The 17,776-nt window shown below is 42.3% G+C and overlaps 1 protein-coding gene across 3 annotated transcripts in view; it reads left to right on the forward strand.

Moving 5' to 3' along the window:
- The first annotated feature begins 8,679 nt into the window (after window positions 1-8,679).
- LOC116501453 (zinc finger RNA-binding protein-like) overlaps window positions 8,680-17,776 on the forward strand; it is a 66,901-nt gene continuing 57,804 nt past the window's right edge. For all 3 annotated transcript variants that reach the window (XM_032207026.1, XM_032207027.1, XM_032207028.1), the window contains exons 1-2: window positions 8,680-8,806; window positions 9,016-9,100. In XM_032207026.1, coding sequence (XP_032062917.1) covers window positions 8,770-8,806; window positions 9,016-9,100 — 122 coding nt within the window. In that variant the 5' untranslated portion in view covers window positions 8,680-8,769. The remainder of the gene's footprint in view (window positions 8,807-9,015; window positions 9,101-17,776) is intronic.

The raw sequence follows: 17,776 nt of genomic DNA on the forward strand, positions 1-17,776 counted from the left end.
TGTATGTACCACCCCACATGCATATCGTGAATCTGTATATATAGTTCCCTGTTTCCCTTGCAACAACTTTAATGCTTGATTTAATGCATATAATTCACAAGTTTGAGCTGACCAATTACTAGGCAGTTTTCCCATTTCTTCGACATTCCCATTTGTTCCTTCAATAATGGCATAACCATTACATCTCCTTCCTTGTACCACCCTAGAAGATCCATCTATAAACAATATTTACCCTTCTTCTAAGGGCACCTCTTGTAAATCTGATCTTATCTTTGTCTGGTGATTTATTGGATCTTCAATTCCCTTTGACAAGAAGGAGGCGGGATTCAAAACAGGTTCTGTAGTTATAGTTAAATCATCCTTTTCAATTAGTATAGCTTCAGATTTTAGTATTCTGGAGTCTGTCAGCCACCTTCCTGCTTTCTGAGTGACAATAGTTTTCACTTGGTGAGGGGTAACAACAATCAGTTGTCCTCCAAAGGTCAATTTCCTGCTCTCTTCTACTAATAAGGCAGTTGCTGCTACTGCCTGAATGCATTCTGGCCATCCCCAGGACACGGGGTCTAATAATTTAGACAAATACGCTACAGGTTTCTTCTTATCTCCCCATTCTTGGGTTAACACCCCCAAAACAGCACCCTCACTTACAGTTATAAAAAGATAAAATGATTTCTTTAGGGCAGGAAAAGCTAAGACTGGTGCCGTGATAAGGTCTTTTTTAATTTTTCCATTACTTTTTTCCTCTTTAGTCCAGTTCAGTATATTGGGTTCTTCCTACAATAATTTGAGATATAATTTGTTTTCTGCACATATGCCTCTATCCACAGTCTGCAATATCCAATTAAACCCCAAAATTTTCTCAACTCCTTCTTTGTTCTAGGGAGAGGAAGTTGCACAATTCCCTGAGTCCTTTCAGGGTTTACTCTCTGTCTGCCTTCAGAGATTAAATGTCCCAAATACCTAACCTCTTTTTTTACATACTGTAATTTATCTTTAGATACCCTTAGCCCATGTTCTCCTAAAAAAAAAATCAGGAGTTTGTGGCTTCTTTTACCTCCGATCTTTCTACCCCAGATATCAATAAATCATCTACATACTGTAACAATGTCATCCCTTCTGGAATCTGAAACGTTTCTAAAATCTTTTACAATTCTTGTCCAAGCAAACTGGAGGATTCAGTGAATCCTTGAGGCAAAACAGTCCATTTATATTGTTGTTTACAGCCTATTTCTGGGTCTTCCCATTCAAATTAAAAAATATCCTGACTTTCAGGATCCAGTGGGCATGCCCAAAAGGCATCCTTTAAATCTATAACACTGAACCATTTGTGCTCATAAGGGATTTTACTCATCAGGGTATAAGGGTTAGGAACCACAGGGTGGCGCTTTCGTGTTATCTCCTTAAATTTTCTCCAGTCTTGTACTAATCGGTACGAACCACCTGGCTTTCGTACTGGTAAAATTGGAGTGTTATATGGTGACATACAAGGCTCCAAAAGACCATCTCTAACTAAAGGTTGCACTATAGGTTTCAGGCCCATTTTTCCTTCACAAGAGATAGGATACTGCCGTTTTCTAACTATTCAGCTCCCTTCTTGAACAGTTATCTTTAAGGGAGTTATATTAAGCCCTCCTCAATTTCCTTCCCTTACCCATACCATGGGATTTATTTCTTCTTCAACATTTTCTGTTAATAATTTCATTGAGACTGTTATTCCTTTTTCGCAGGTCTTCAATTGTAACCCTAATTTGACTATTAAATCTCTCCCTAATAAACTGGTCCCCGCTTCAGGTACATATAACAATTGACCAGTGACAGTTTTAGCTCCCCAGTATAATTGAGTAGTTTCAAAAAGTGACACCACCATACCAAATCCTTCTACCCCTGTACTCTTAAAGTATTACTAGTCAAATTGAGTCCTGATATTTTATAAGCTAAAGACGATCTGGCTGCTCCTGTATCTACTAAGAATACAGCCTCTTCTTTATTAGGTCCCATCTCTAAATTTATCAAGGGCTCTCAGTGGGACCACTGTTCAGAGAACCCCTGACCCCCCTATTAAGAGTTTATGATAGTAAACAATCTCCCTTCCCTTTTCAATTCAGGGCATTCTCATTTAAAATTACCTATTTGCCCACATTTAAAACATCCTTTCTGTACCTGTCTCTGTCCTGGCTGTGGAGGAAGTGGCCACTGATTTTACATTCCCATTCCCTTTTTCTTCTTCGTTCCATCCTAACCCTTGTCTTTCTTAAAAATTCTTTTCCCATTGGTTCCCCCTTCTATCCTACCACTTGATTCACTGTGGAGATCATCATTTTCGCCTTTTGTTTCTGTTTCTCATCTTCCCTTCTAACATACACTTTCTGGGCTTCCCTCAAAATTTTTTTCTAACGGCTGTTCAGTTAATTCCACCCCTCCAATTTCTGAAGTTCACTTTGTATGTCCAGCCACACTTTCATCACAAAATTAATCTTCAAGAGCCCCTGCGCTATGGGGTCGTCAGGATTCATTCCTGAATACCTTCGCATCCTGTCCCTGAGCCTTTCCAAGAAACCACTCCGAGTTTCATCTTTACTCTGCTGAACCTCAAAGGCTTTAATAAAATTCTGAAACTTAGGTACTGCCTCTCTAATTCCTCTAATTACCATTTCTCTCAAGTTTCTCATGTTAACCCTATCCTGCACATTATTGTTGTCCCAATTAGGGTCCACATTTGGAAATTTTTGCTCTGCTGGAATCACTCCATCTCCTGGAGGATGATCCTTTTCCCATTCCTGCATTGCTGCTCTTCTAATCATTCCTCGTTTTTCCCCTGAGAATAGCAGATTCAGAATTGCCATAATTTCTCCCCAGCAATATAGGTTGGGTCCCAAAAACTGATCTAACTGTTCTGCTAATCCAATGGGGTCCTTTCATTTCCTTTTTAAAATTTTGCACTTCTCCGCTAGAAAGGGGGGCAAATACATATCCTATCTGTCCAGATCCCAGCGGCACTTCACAGAGAGGATACATAGCAGCTTCAGTAGTGTTAGTAGTATTAGTACCAGGGAGTGGAAAATTCTCAAGGTCTTTTTTACATGGTTCCAATTCTTTTACAAGTCTGCAGTACCTCCTGTTCCCAGGGCTAATGTTACTTACAGTTCCTGTCTCTTCCCTCAGAGAAACTGCTACAGCAGCCACTGCTGCAGCTTGGGGGTTATAAGGAAGAGGTAAGTTATCCAGAAGGTCCCATTTATCATTTGTCTCTTCCTCTTTCTTTCCCTCTTTATTTTGATTTTTGCTCAAATCCAAATTTGTTCTTTGTATCCAACAAGCTGCATACTCCGATTCTTCTTCCAAAAATGGGAATTTGTTATTAACTGTGTTGGGTCTGTCTGAGCTGGAGTCACCTTTTCCCTGCAGCAGCCCACACAGTGCTGTGCTCTGCACTCGTAGCTGGAACGGCACTGATATCACTCCAGTGTTGTGTCTATTGCTGCGTAGTGCTGGCACAGCATCAGGACTCCTTCCAAGCCCCCAAGAGCCAGCAGGCTGGGGGTGGGCAAGTGATGGGGAGGGGACATCGCCAGGGCAGCTGACCTAAACCAACCAAAGGGATATCCCATAACACCTGATGTCACACTCAGCAATAAAAAGGGGGGCTCTCGTGGGGGAGGGGGCTGATCCTCCTGAACAACTACTGCACGTTTTAAGGCCCTGCTTCCCAGGACGTGGCCAAACATCACTCGTTGATGGGAAGTAGAGAATAATTTTTTTCCCTCTCTCTCTGCTTCCGCGCGGACTTATTGTTTCTGTGGTTTCTTTTTTCCTCCCCATTCCCTTTCCCTTTAATTAAACCTTTCTCATCTCAAACCTCGAGTTCTCTGTGTTGTATTTTCTCCCCCTTCCTCTTTGAGGAGAGGGGGAGTGAGAGAGCAGTTGTGGTGGAGCTCGGCTGCCCACCTGAGTAAAACCACCACAATAACTATCTAATTGGAAAAAATATTGCCAGGATCTTATATGCTACCATCACTCAAATAACTTAACAATGTGATCTTTGTCTCCAGACTAACCCCAAAAATGCCCCCAAACCAAAACTGTCAAATTGGAAAAGGCCATGGGCCAGGGCAACAGTGGCAAATTGACTTGTTTGAACTTTCAAGAAAAGGGAGGTGTCGATATTTACTGGTGTTAACAGATACCTTTTCAGGATGGCCAGAGGCTTTCCCTACTAGGACTGCCAAAGCCTGAGAGGTAGCTAAGTCTCTTGTAGAGAAAACTTTGAAACCACAGTGGGAAGGACTATACCAGGTGCTCCTTACAACCTCCACCACAATTGAGATCAAGGAACAGAGTGCCTGGATTCACCATTCTCGAGTGAAGAAAGCTCTAGAAGCCCCTTGGAAAGTAACGCCAGGTGACAGTGAACTGAAACTAAAGCTCAGTCGAGCAAAATGAGGACATTACGGTCAGGAGTATTTAATAATATAGTTAGCAGGAATTTAGTTAACAGAATTGTTTTATTTCTATGGCTTATAAGTTGTAATTGTGATTCAAGAAGGTGCCTCTATGATAATAGAGAATGGTGAGTGGCCTTGGTCCAAAGCTGTAACAACAGAGGATAAGAGCATTAATGGAAAGTTAGCAGTTGTGGTTATTTGGTGAACAAATGGTGACCATTTATATACATTATAAGAATGGAAAAAAATAGGGGAAGAATGGACACACCAAAGAACTGTAGGGGACGAAATTAAAATAGGGTGCCTAATGATTAATGGAACGACCCACGAGAAAGTAACGGGGATTTTAGTAAAACCGATTTCCAAAAGTGGCCAACAAGAAGGTTGTATCCACCCAGGTAAATCAGATTGCTGGTATAATTTTATATTAACACAGACTGTAGTAATTAGCTGTTTTTGGCTGTACTTCCTACAACAGCGGGACAAAACTAAAACAGCCTCTACAATCATCCTTATTGGCATTGGGAACTAGCCAATAGCAAGTTTCAAAGGTGTCACCGAGATGGGAAAAGGCTAATACCAAGACCACAGACTAATAATAGATGCACTTAGCATGGTTCAAGATAATGTATCTTTAGCTCTTAGTTGTATGCAAGCACAGTTATGGTTGCAGGCAACGGCTGCCTTGATCATTAGGGAACGAAGTGAAGGCATTTTTCCGGCTGAAGTCCAAAAGAATGTTTGGGACAATGCCAAAGATTTTGAGAAGAAGTTCCAGTCTTGGTGGACTCTGGTAAATTTTACCTGTGATCCCACTGTTAACATGGCTACTGCCTTTGTGCTTACTATAAGTAATGCCAAAGTTTATGTTATCCACCCCATCGTTGCACTAGGATTAAACCATGAGGAGACAGTGCTCTATCCTTCAGAGCATAGAACATGGGCACGGATGGAGAATGGGAAATGGCAGTCTATAAATCTAGAATCATGTGTTACCTGGGAACAACAAGGATTTATTTGTGAAGGCAACACAATTGATGCTCAGGATGTATGTCTTGACACGGAGCAAGGTGTCTGCCACTTTGAAATTCATCCAAATACTAGTCAAAAGACTGTGCTTGTATATATTGGTCAAGGCTGTGTGTGTTTAAGAACTGCTTGTGATTTTGTAGAAGTAGATAAGGAGGACATAACTCTCCGTAGCAAAAATCATTCTAACTTCTGTATTTGTAACTTTGTTAGAATTGTCAGGTGTGATTTTCTATATTTGGCACCAGTGGTATCCCACCAGTTGATCAAGTCTAACAACACAATGTTATTACCTACACCTATTGGGATGAACCTCGCACCAGTGAAGCAACTAGTTAAACACCAAGACCTGATCAAAATTTTAAAAGGTATTCAGGAAAATGGAGAGAAGACTCTAATCACTGTCCATCATGATACAAAGGAAATAAGCAGAGATTTGCAAAGAGTAAAACAAGACACAAATCACAACTGGTGGGATGCACTCTTTGGATGGTCACCAACTGCAACTGGGATTTTGAACACATTGAGTCACCCAATTATTGTTTTATTGATATTAGTTGGTATATGTTTAATATTGTCCTTTTGTAATACTTGTTTGGAATTGGAAATTGTTACAATGAATGTCTATATTAGCTTCCTTGACAAAAGTGCATGGCAAGGCATTGAGGGGTACATATCATAGAGACTGGGAAGATTTTTTGTATTAAGTAAAAGAATTTACTAGATTTTCTAGAAAAGGGGGGACTTAAACATGGAATTAGAAATTAGAGAGCGATTGATTAAGAATTAATATGTGCTACATTTGTGATGTACTGTGCCTGTGCTGCGCTTAGACCTCCAGATAACAGGAGCCCCTCGGACCCCAAGAACCAGATCAAAACAACCTTATGGCCCAGATTGTGACCAAGGCCTCAGAGAGCATGTGCAAAGAGATGAGGTGAAAAGTTCAACCCTGATGAAGACATCTTACTTCATCCCCGCGACCCTCAGCGCCCACCACCACAAGGCACTGAGCAAGCGCAGACAAGAGGAATTTATGGAAATGACTTCTTGTAGCTAATTTTAATATTAAGCGGGGACAGGTTATGCATATGAATAGGTGTATTGGGAAACTTCATGCATATGTAACTCTTTACTGCATATAACCACAGCAAGTTGCTGCGTCAGGTGCGCACGACTTTGGAGGGACTACCCCCTGTGCTGCCCACCGCTGAATAAACATACCTATTTTACAATCATACTGATCGAGGAGTCAGCTTTCCACGAGTCAGTTATATGCAAAGTTGTTTGACCAATGAAAAGTTGTTTTGAAAAGAACTGCTGTGGGGAGAAGGCTTTAAGAGGGGAGCCTGTCCTCGAGATAAATAAAAAGGCAACACGATGAAGTCATGTCATCAATAAAGAAGTAGAAAGAAGGAATGAAAAGAAACAGGCTAGCAGAACGGAGACCAGGATGGGAACAGGCAAATTGATCGCCTCATGAAGATAGGTTTGGCCAAACTCAGCAAACCGCTCAGAGAAGTTCGTACTGAAAGTCGTTGGAAGTAGGCACACTGGAGCTGGGAAGAAGCTCAAGCTGAGAGAAGTGGACCTGTGCACACAACTGCCCCTCGGTAGTAAGCAGCTGTGCATTATGGGGAATCATACGTCCTTAGAAACAAAGACTGTCCTGGAAACCTTACAGCTTATTCCCTTTATTAACAATCAGACAGTTTATGATCCTGAAACATGGGACCAAACTGAGGTTAAGGTGTGGGATTCTGCAACTAAAAACGACAAGGTTGCAGTGGGATTGCTCGGCACCTGGCGAGCAGTCTCTGAGGCCTTAAAGAGCCATGTGCGGCCACAGTCAGAAACGTGTGGTTTGCCAGACAGTGAGGGAGCTGTGGGCTCCTTTACTGATCCAACTGCTCTGCCATCAGCCCCTCTGCTGCTACAGCCATCGAAGGCTTTTGCTGTTACGCCCCCTGCTGACCTGGATGTGCCTTTTGACCCAGGCCCTATTGGCCTTGAAAAGGAGATGGATATGCTTTTCTTCGATCCGGGAAGAACGGGATATATAAGGCCCGAAGACCGAGTTGCTTGACTACTTAAAGCAAGACATAATTTTCCCACTACTAGCACTGGAATTCTCCAGTTTTTGTAATCAGGAAAAGGAATGAAAAATGGAGACTGTTTAGTCATGGAACTTAAAGGATTGCTTGTTACCTTTTCTGATTGTACATATGTATAGGTGTACTCGGGTTTAGTATGTAAAGCAATGTTCTGTATATTTAGAAGTTTCGATGTGCGTGTGTGCATGTTGGTAGAGCATAGACTCCCCGCGCACCCAGTGCTGTTTACTTGCCTTTTGTTAATATTCCTTTTATAAATATTACTAAATTCAGATTGAGACTTCATTTATAACAGTACTGACACATCCAGTATGTTCACAGGGAAAATAGCAGTATGTGGCAAGCGTGGCGGTGAGCCCTTTCACCTGGACTTCATCTACTTGGGTTACCAACTGCTGTGTGTTCTGCCTGCATAGGCAGGAATGAGAAATCGGCCCTATAGTTTGCCATAAAAGTTAAGGGGTACGTCTGTGGTGTGATTATGGGCGCAAAACACAGGGTAATGGAGGGAATAAGGAGAGCGGTACATGCAACGCTCCCTCCCGCGTGGGTCTGATGGATCAGGACTACACTTCCCAAGAGCTTTTGCACATCCCGCGCATGCGCGGCAGCTCCTGCGGCGTCAAGCACGCGCATCTGCGGGCGAAGGCAGCAACGGGCCGAACTACAACTCCCAGCGGCTTCTCGCATGCGTCGCATGTGCGTACGGCGCCGGCCCGGCCGTACTCCGCAGTTGTCGCCATAGGTGGCTGGAGGGAAGGGAGCAATCGTGGTCGTCAGGAGGAGGAGAGGAGAAAGAGAGGAGGAAGAGAGGGAGCGGAGAGTGGGGGGGGAGAGGAGGGGGAGGAGGAGGAGGAGGAGGAGGAGGAGGAGGAGAGAAGGGAAGGGAAGGGAGGGAGGGGGGGGGGGGGAGGAGGGGGGAGGAGGGGGGGGGGAGGGAGGGAGGGAGGAGGGAGGAGGAGGGGGGGGGGGGAGGGAGGGAGGGAGGGGGGGAGGGAGGAGGGGGGGGGGGGAGGAGGGGGGGAGGGAGGAGGGGGGGGGGGAGGAGGGGGGGGGGGGGGAGGAGGAGGGGGGGAGGGGGGGGAGGGGGGGGAGAGGAGAGGAGAAGAGAAGAGAAGAGAAGAGAAGAGAGGAGAGAGTGAGTGAGTTAGTTCAGACGTCGTTGCCGCCACCAGCTCGGACTCATGATTCCCATATGCCCGGTAGTTTCGTTCGCCTATGGTAAGTAACAGCGCTTGGGGAGGGCGGCTGCGAGGTGGGGGAGGGGGGAAGCGGGGGTCCTGAGGCACCGTGTCTGACTAGGCGCTGTCACGCTCGTTCTGTCTCTTGTCCATCTGTCCACTTCTCTTACCCCCTGCTTTCTCTTCCTTCTTCCTCCTGTTATGGCCCTGTCTGCCGCTGCCGTCTCCTCTCGGTTACCATCACCGTAGTGCCCAGCCGGCTGGGAGAAGATGCCAAAATGGCTACCGGCAACTACTTTGGATTCACCCATAGTGGGGCTGCTGCTCAGTACAGGTAACTGCCGCCACCCTTCCCTTCCCTTCCCCGCCCCACCGTCCCTTTCCTCGGCCAGGCCCGAAGCCCTCTTCTCTCCCGCTTTGGTCCCTGAGAGGGTTCTCCCCGCCTTCTCGGGGGGGGAGCCTGGGGCTTGCCATCTTTGCCTGTCCCTCTCTGGGGGCCTCTGCTGCACCGTGTGCCCCCGGGCTGGTTGTGCTAGGGACCCTTTTGCTCGCCTGCACTGTCGCGGGGTGTGTTTGCTTATCCTGCTGCCACCTGTGTCCCCTGTGGTGTGGGGGTGGAGAGGTGGAGCTGGGCACCACAGAGGAGGAGAATCAGTGGCAGGATTAGGGCTCAAGGCTTGCATACCTGGCGTAGTTTCAGGAGTGCAATTTTATGGAGGTCTTGTAGTGATGCTCAAGTTGGTGCATCTATTCTTTCCTGGAAATGGATGTAAAATACATTTGTTTTAATTTACTTCCGGTGTTGAATAGTTAAAGGAAGGGATTAAACTTAGCATGTCTTCTAGTTCTTTTAAGATGAGGTGCTCACAGCATATTTATGTGTTACTTCACAGTTATAGTGAAATTTGAAACTGGGTCCTTGTGGGATGTAGAGCAGTTTTTAAATAGCATAGAGGATTTTCTTTTCTTGATAAGAAAATAAATGATCTTTAAGTGAATAATAAACTATGAGATCCATATGACTGCAGTTATGAAGTGGAGATTAATTTTTAAATCTACTTTTCCTTTTGTTGTGGAGCTGAAGAGCTGTATAGATTTAAGAACCCAAACAACTCAGTTGGAGTTTCCTTCTGCATTGCAATATTAAAGTATAATTGGAATAAAGTTGAAGTTCAAAACTCTCTTCCTTGTTAATCATAAATGCGTTCTTGAGGAAAGAAAAACTGATCAAAAGGTTTTTCCTTTCTTACTACAAGTATATCAGTAAGACTCTGTGTTCTATAAATGGTTTGTATGTGTATCATGTCTGAGTGTGATGAGAGACAGTGATGGGTGTTCAAGTGGTCTTTTCGTAAGAGAGAAATTTAATATTTTGAGCAGAAAACACAGAAATTGCTTAAAGCATCTGAAAGGGGGTCTTACCTTCATAAAGCAGGTTTGACAGGTCCTTAGTAGCTTATTTACTGAGTACTACAAAATGTATATTCTACTCTAGCATATTTTAGAGGTAATGGCATCAGGGTAAGATAATTGAAGATTTAATATTGCAACAAGCTCTTTAAGATTGTTACCAGTATTCGAAGTATCATAACATATAAAAATAATAAAATTCCTGCCTCATTAGAGAACAGACTTGTAGAGAATACAGATTAATGTTTATCTGATAGCTAACGTGCAGGTGGGCCTCAACTCTACAGTAGACTTTTTCTGGTCACAGAACTACTCCATGGTTTTCAAAAAGTTGATCAAAATAGCAGGTTGTTTTAGGAGAGTAAATTAGACACTTGCAACTGCAGACCTTATTTTTTTTGACATAGGCTTTTTAGAAGTTTTACTCCTGTGGGTATTATAGAATGTAACAAATGTTCATAATAAACATGATTAGTCACGTTTTTGGGTTCTCTCTTGACAAAATGGCTGTCAAAAATTCTGATGCATTGGGAGAACTTCAGGATAGAACTTTAAAAGCAATCTCAGTGCTTCTTTATTATTATTCTAGGTTGTTTGTGGCCATGGTGGATCACTTAAATACTCTCCCATCCTTTGTGTGCTGGGTGAATGATTGGTAGCTGCTCAGATGTTAGAACTTGGTTTGGGAGATTCATGAGCGGAGTGTTCAGGAGTTAATAACATGTTTACTGTTGTAACATGTAAGCAGTATAGCTCCTGAGTTGACTAGATAAGAAAGGGAATAGATGTCTTTTTTATTTGCTCATAAATACTAGTTTTCATAAAGCATGTTTGAAACTTACCTTATTTCATGCTTAAGGGCAGAAAAAGAGCTAAGTGCCCTTTAAACCTATAAATAACGGATTAGAATCATTCTTGTTTCTTCTAGTGTTGTTACTGCATAAAATTTCCTGCTGCCCGCTTCATTTAGAATTCTTCTATGAACTGTACGTTAATAATATCATGACTTAATGAGAGAAGAATTAGATTATGCAAATACCTATACAGGAAATTTCTCTGCAATAGCTTTACTTTATGCTGATGGTGGTATTAGGACCTAACATCATAAATCTGTGTGCAGTGCAAAACTCATCTGTTACTTATTTCAGTAACTGTATTAATCTATTTAGGAGTCTGAAATAAATGTGTAACTTGGTGATACCAGTCCTCTTCTCTTCTGTGCTCACACTCCATAACTCACATGAACCACTGTGTATCTCCAATTTGAAATGAAGAGCTTAATATTGGCTTGTCTTTCATGTGTAAAAAACAATGTTAGCATTCTTGATTTGGTGCTGTAGAGTCATTGTTATGCTTTTATTTGAAAGTTGGCTGATTGAAATGTGGGGATGCTGGTGGAGAGATGAGAGCATTGAGAAACATTTGGATAGAAAAGTGAGCTTTTCTTTGCTTGCAAATGTGATGGTCTCATTTAACCAACCTTGTGTTAAAATTTTGGTTTCAAGAAGATAGAGTAATTCTTTGAATTTCATCTTAGTGATGTTCTTATCAAGGCTCTGCTGTAATGAGACAGGTGGGAGATCCTTGGGTAGTTAGGAGTGATTTGTTAACTTTAAATTGCCCTCAAGTAGCGTGAATATTATACATTCAGTATTGTGAGCTGTAACACACAAGGGCAAAGGAAGATGTTTGGATCCAGAGCAGATCATGATGCCTGTGAGTTTAGGTTAAGATGCAGTCTTCTAGGCAGCCATATGGAAATGAATTTTTGCAATTATAGCTAGTCTGGCATTCAGGTGCAGTGCTTAAAATTAATGGGGAACAAAAGTAATAATTTTATCACGGGATGAACCTACTTATATCAGAGTGTAAAAATTGTAAATGCTTTCTTTCTGTGAATTTTATGACTGTGGTGCCTTGAATTGCACCACATCTTAAAGGATATGTGTTTTTAGCAAAAAGAGCTTCTTAATATCATAGAATCATAGAATATCCTGAGTTGGAAGGGACCCTTAAGGATCATCAAGTCCAACTCTTGACACCGCACAGGTCTACCCAAAAGTTCAGACCATGTGACTAAGTGCACAGTCCAATCTCTTCTTAAATTCAGACAGGCTCGGTGCAGTGACCACTTCCCTGGGGAGCCTGTTCCAGTGTGCAACCACCCTCTCTGTGAAGAACCCCCTCCTGATGTCAAGCCTAAATTTCCCCTGCCTCAGCTTAACCCCGTCCCCGCGGGTCCTGTCACTGGTGTTAATGGAGAAAAGGTCTCCTGCCTCTCGACACCCCCTTACGAGGAAGTTGTAGACTGTGATGAGGTCTCCCCTCAGCCTCCTCTTCTCCAGGCTGAACAGGCCCAGTGACCTCAGCCGTTCTTCGTACGTCTTCCCCTCCAGGCCTTTCACCATCTTTGTAGCCCTCCTCTGGACACTTTCCAACAGTTTCATGTCCTTTTTATACTGTGGTGCCCAGAACTGCACACAGTACTCGAGGTGAGGCCGCACCAGCGCAGAGTAGAGCGGGACAATCACCTCCCTTGACCTACTAGCGATGCCGTGCTTGATGCACCCCAGGACACGGTTGGCCCTCCTGGCTGCCAGGGCACACTGCTGGCTCATATTCAACTTGCTGTCTACCACGACCCCCAGATCCCTCTCTTCTAGGCTGCTCTCCAGCGTCTCATCGCCCAGTCTGTACATGCAGCCAGGGTTTCCCCGTCCCAGGTGCAGGACCCGGCACTTGCTCTTATTGAACTTCATGCGGTTGGTGATCGCCCAGCTCTCCAACCTATCCAGATCCCTCTGCAAGGCCTTTCCACCCTCATTTGAGTCCACAACTCCTCCAAGTTTGGTGTCATCAGCAAACTTGCTCAAAATACCTTCTATTCCTACATCCAGATCGTTTATAAAAATATTGAAAAGTACTGGCCCTAAAATGGAGCCTTGAGGGACCCCACTGGTGACCGCCCGCCAGCCTGACGCAGCCCCATTTACCATAACCCTTTGGGCCCTGCCCGTTAGCCAATTGCTCACCCATCGTATGATGTATGATATTTAGCTGTATGGTGGACATTTTGTCCAGGAGGATCCTATGGGAAACCGTGTCAAAAGCCTTGCTGAAGTCCAAAAAAATCACATCAGCTGGTTTCCCTTGGTCCACCATACGGGTGATCTTATCATAAAAGGAAATCAGGTTAGTTAGGCAGGACCTACCCTTCACAAACCCATGCTGGCTGGGACCAATGACTGCTTTGTCCCCCAGGTGCGCCTCAATAAGTTCAAGAACCATATGATCAAGCTGTGTATGGTGCTGATTCTCCTTTGCTCAGTCTATGATAGTCTTAAGTGTTGTCTTAAACACGCTGTTCTGTCTTAATGTACACAAGAAGCCTCCATTAAGCTAGTGCTGTTTATGCAAAGATTTTGGTAGACTTGTTTCCAAACCAGTGAGGTGCCACCCTTGAGTGAGATACGCCAACATTAGTAAGGCAGTAAGGAGCCTCTGGGTTTGTTAGTGTGGGCTGCGTGCCGGTACTGCAGTTGACTATTGACAGGGAATCAGAGGAGGTGGTGGTAACTGGGGAGGAAAGGTGCCTCAGTAATCAGAGGAAGCTTTGTCATTTGGAAGAGTGAAGTCTGCCAATGAGGTGAAATTTGCAACAGGCTCATGATTTTAAAAATCGAGCACTTGGGAAAAATTTTCTGTTAATATTAAAGTCCTTTGTAGTTGTAACCTCAAAATGTATTGATGATTGCAGGCTTAACTCTGGGGTGTTAAATTATTTGTAAAAACTTGTTACCTAGATGCAAAAATGGTAGGGTAAAATGTAGTTGAGTTATTGGTACCTAGAAAAGCGAAGTAGTGGCTAAAGGCAGGAAATATAGAACGCTTCAAGAATTGAATACATTTTTCCTTACTAGTGAAGTTTCTCTCACTTAATAAAGAGCTTGCCAATTTTAGTGTTTTTTGTTGTTTTTTTTTTTTTGTTTTTTTTTTTTCTGACAGGGAAAATGTTTGTAGCTAGTATTTTTCAGGCAGATGTGACATCTTGAGCTCAGTTCTTTTCGTGTTGTGCTATCATCGTGAACATGGCTGTTAACTAGACTTGAATAAAAGCAATGTTTTGATGATGAAGGAAGTAATATAGGGAAGAGCCATCTGTTGTATGCAACTGAGTATGGGGGTGGTAGATACAGAGCATTTATTGCATCACTGTTTTAGATGCTAGCAGTTATGGTCTGATGTACAGAGATAAACGTTACCTGATTTGATTGGTTTTAAAGCAGGTAGTGAGAATAAATGTGAAGATTAAACAGTAATAGTATATTCAAAAGATGAACATTTTAATCTTTGAGATGAATTACTGATAGCGTATAATTTAGCTATATGGTGGTAATTTCAGATTCCTTTTGACTTTTTTGCTGTTTGAAGTGGTAATGTTTCTTCACTTCTCTGACCATTTTATTTGACCATTTTATGCTGTGTATTGTTAAGTGTGTTCAGGAGAAAAGAGTTGAATGAGGATTATTGTTTTTCACTCTGCCCTACTTTCATTAACATACCTGAAACTTCATCTGACCAGTTATTCAGTAGTTCCTCTTTATCCGCTTCTCTGAAGAAGCAGCAGGTTGTAGTGCTTCATTCAGTTTTTGGAGAGTTAGGTCATACTTGTTTCAATCTTAATATCACTAAAAGAAAAACTGCAGAATTATGTTTTTAGACAGAGCTTTGCTATTCTGCTATTGATAGAATAGTCTGTGAATCTTTGAAAAATCCTGCAGTTGGGTCTCAATAAGTACAGTTTCCTTAATGCTAAAATGTTCTAAGAAATTAGAATTTTCAAGAAATAAGGCTTAATTGTTTTGTCTAGATATTTGTATTTTTAAAATTATGCTTAAGAGTAGTTTAAATGTCGTATTAAGCTAGCCTGCAAATCGCTTCTTTAAATGAAAAAATATGCAAGAAACATAGTTAAGAAGTTGTCATTTCTGAGGAAGTTCATAATTTGGATTGAGACAATTGGTTTTAGCCTTAGTTTTAAATCTGTTAGAATAGTACTCTTCAGAAAGTTAAAACTAAATATACAACAATGTATTTTGCCTCTAGAAATAGAGATTTCTATGTTCAGTGCTCTAAACCAAGCTGGAATAGCAGCAGTTAAAATGTATGTGTTGGTTGTTAGTACATAAATACATAGGAGATGACCATTTCTATATTCCTTGGGCTTACGTGCACGTGAACTGTAATTCATTTTCAAGTTAAATCAGTTGGTGTGATGAAATGCAAGGCTTATAGGGAGCCTTATTTGTGCTATCCTTTTAATCTTTCATGTGCTTCGTACCCTGTATGGAAATACTGTTTTCTTCTGAAAGTGAATTCCCTTGACAATAAATGCTAAAGATATTGTATTAAGATTCTTAATACACAACTTAGTTTATTTTCCACATTAGGATGCCTGTGGAGTATCTTACAGTCTCAAGTCACCTGAAGTTATTACCTGATAACACATGGATATAATGCTGTCTATTTTAAATTCTCCTGATATTAATAAATAAATGAAATAAAACAAATCTTTCTACCTTCAATGTATTATTTTTTTTAGCAAAGCTTCAATTTTAATAAAAAAGGTCAATATCTGGAAAAGGACAGGAGCAAAGTGTTCTCAGGGAAGGATTTAATATTTATTTCTTAAATTTAAATGCTCTTAATTCACTTTCAGTGCTTAGTAGTACTTGGAATGGTCCTTCCCCTTCAGGACGAAGTTTTGATACTTTCCAGGTTCGAATCAGGACCCCATTTCCTGGGTGATTTGGGGGTGGGGTGGGATGTTGAGCCAACAACCCATGGGTCCTGAGAGATAACAAAGAAGAGGGCAACCCCAGAATACAGTTCTTAAGAAAACTCTTGTTTTGAATTGTGGTATCTCATCCCTTCTGCCCAGATAGGATAATCTGAACAGCATCTCCTTTCTTGGTGCTGTTTGAACCTGTAGGAGCGCTAAAGGTAAGCATTTTAGCCAAAGAAGTTGGGTTTCTAACACTAATTTAGTTAATTGTTTCTTTAATGTCTGGTTCATTTGCCCCACCTATCCAGAAGAGGAGGGTTGCCAGGGGGTGTGAAAATCCCACTCAATCTCTAGGGCCTGCTTTAACCCTTGCAGTACTTGTGAAGTGAAATGACGTCCTTGATCTGAATCAATGTTTTCAACTATCCCATATCTAGGGACAATTTGCTCCATTGATACTTTAGCCACTGTGTTCGCAGTGGCAGATACCAAGGGGAAAGCTTACACCCATCCAGTCTCCCTACTTTAGGTAACTCAGTAAAGTCTACCTATATACTTTGGAAAGCTCGAATCCCTGGCTCCCGCCCCCCTCTAGGTGGGTTACGGATGACCTTTTTATTTACCTTTTGACATATGGTACATCCTCTGCATATTTGCTTCACTGAAGTGTATATTCCTACACAGTCATACTTTCTTAGCACAACATCACACATTGCTTGCACCTCCCAATGACTCTCTTGATATTGATTCAAAGATCGAAGCCGAAATTCCTTTAAGTGGTATATTCTTTATTGCAGCGCTGGATGCACGGGGGATCTCTCCACCTATCGTGCATACCTAAAGCGGAAAGCAGTCTTGAATTTATACAATCAATCTATCAATATTCTACAAGCACCTATACATATGCATTACCTATCCCCGCCTTCCCTCGCTTCTCATGCTAATTAGCCTTTTGGCACCTTGCGCCTGCGTAGAGCCTTCCAAGAATTGTGGGCAGGGGTCTTTGGGACGTGGGCAGGGGTCTTTGGGAGGAAGACCCCGAGTCTTCCTCACAGTGTACTTTTCACCTTTGGTCAGGAATCTGCTGAATTGGCAGGTTTCTTAATTGCAAGAGCTGGTTGTTGCTAATTCTTCCGTTTGTTGTATCTTTATAATGAATTCCAATGTCCAGTTTTGAGATTTATAGTCCTTACGTTTGTTTCTCTGTCCGTCTGCCGCTTCCTTATCATGAGTTTCAGTGTCTTGTTTCGAGATATACAGTCCATGTCTGGGGATTGTCCTTGCCTCCCCAATGCCTCCCCAATACCTCCTTAATCAATCCCCCCTTTTCTTTTCCCATGCAAATTCTTTTGCATCAGATACTTTCATTATTTACAGTAACACAACAAAGCAGGCATCTAAACAACATGCACACAAATATTCCTAACACTACTAATACGATTAGAGCAATGAATACTTGTTTCAACCATTGGAAATTGGGCAACCAGGAGGTTAACTTATTCCATATTTCACTAAAACTCCACGAAAGATCATCTTTACTGATATCATGTAGGATCCTTGTCTGCTTCCATATTTCTTCCAGGTCGGTAGAGATCCTTCCACTCTGATCTACATACATACAACAACTTGTGTTTATTACTGTACAGACTCCCCCTTGAGCGGCCAGTAACAAGTCTAGGGCCATCCAATTTTGTAATACTACCTGTGATAAACTAGATATCTCTTCTTGTTGAGCCTTTACAGCATCCAGAGTTTTGTTTTCTAACTTCTCTATAATTGCAGAAATATTAACTATTGCCTTTTCCAATTCACTCA

This window comes from Aythya fuligula, chromosome W, assembly GCF_009819795.1.
Source record: "Aythya fuligula isolate bAytFul2 chromosome W, bAytFul2.pri, whole genome shotgun sequence".
NCBI lineage: Eukaryota > Metazoa > Chordata > Aves > Anseriformes > Anatidae > Aythya > Aythya fuligula.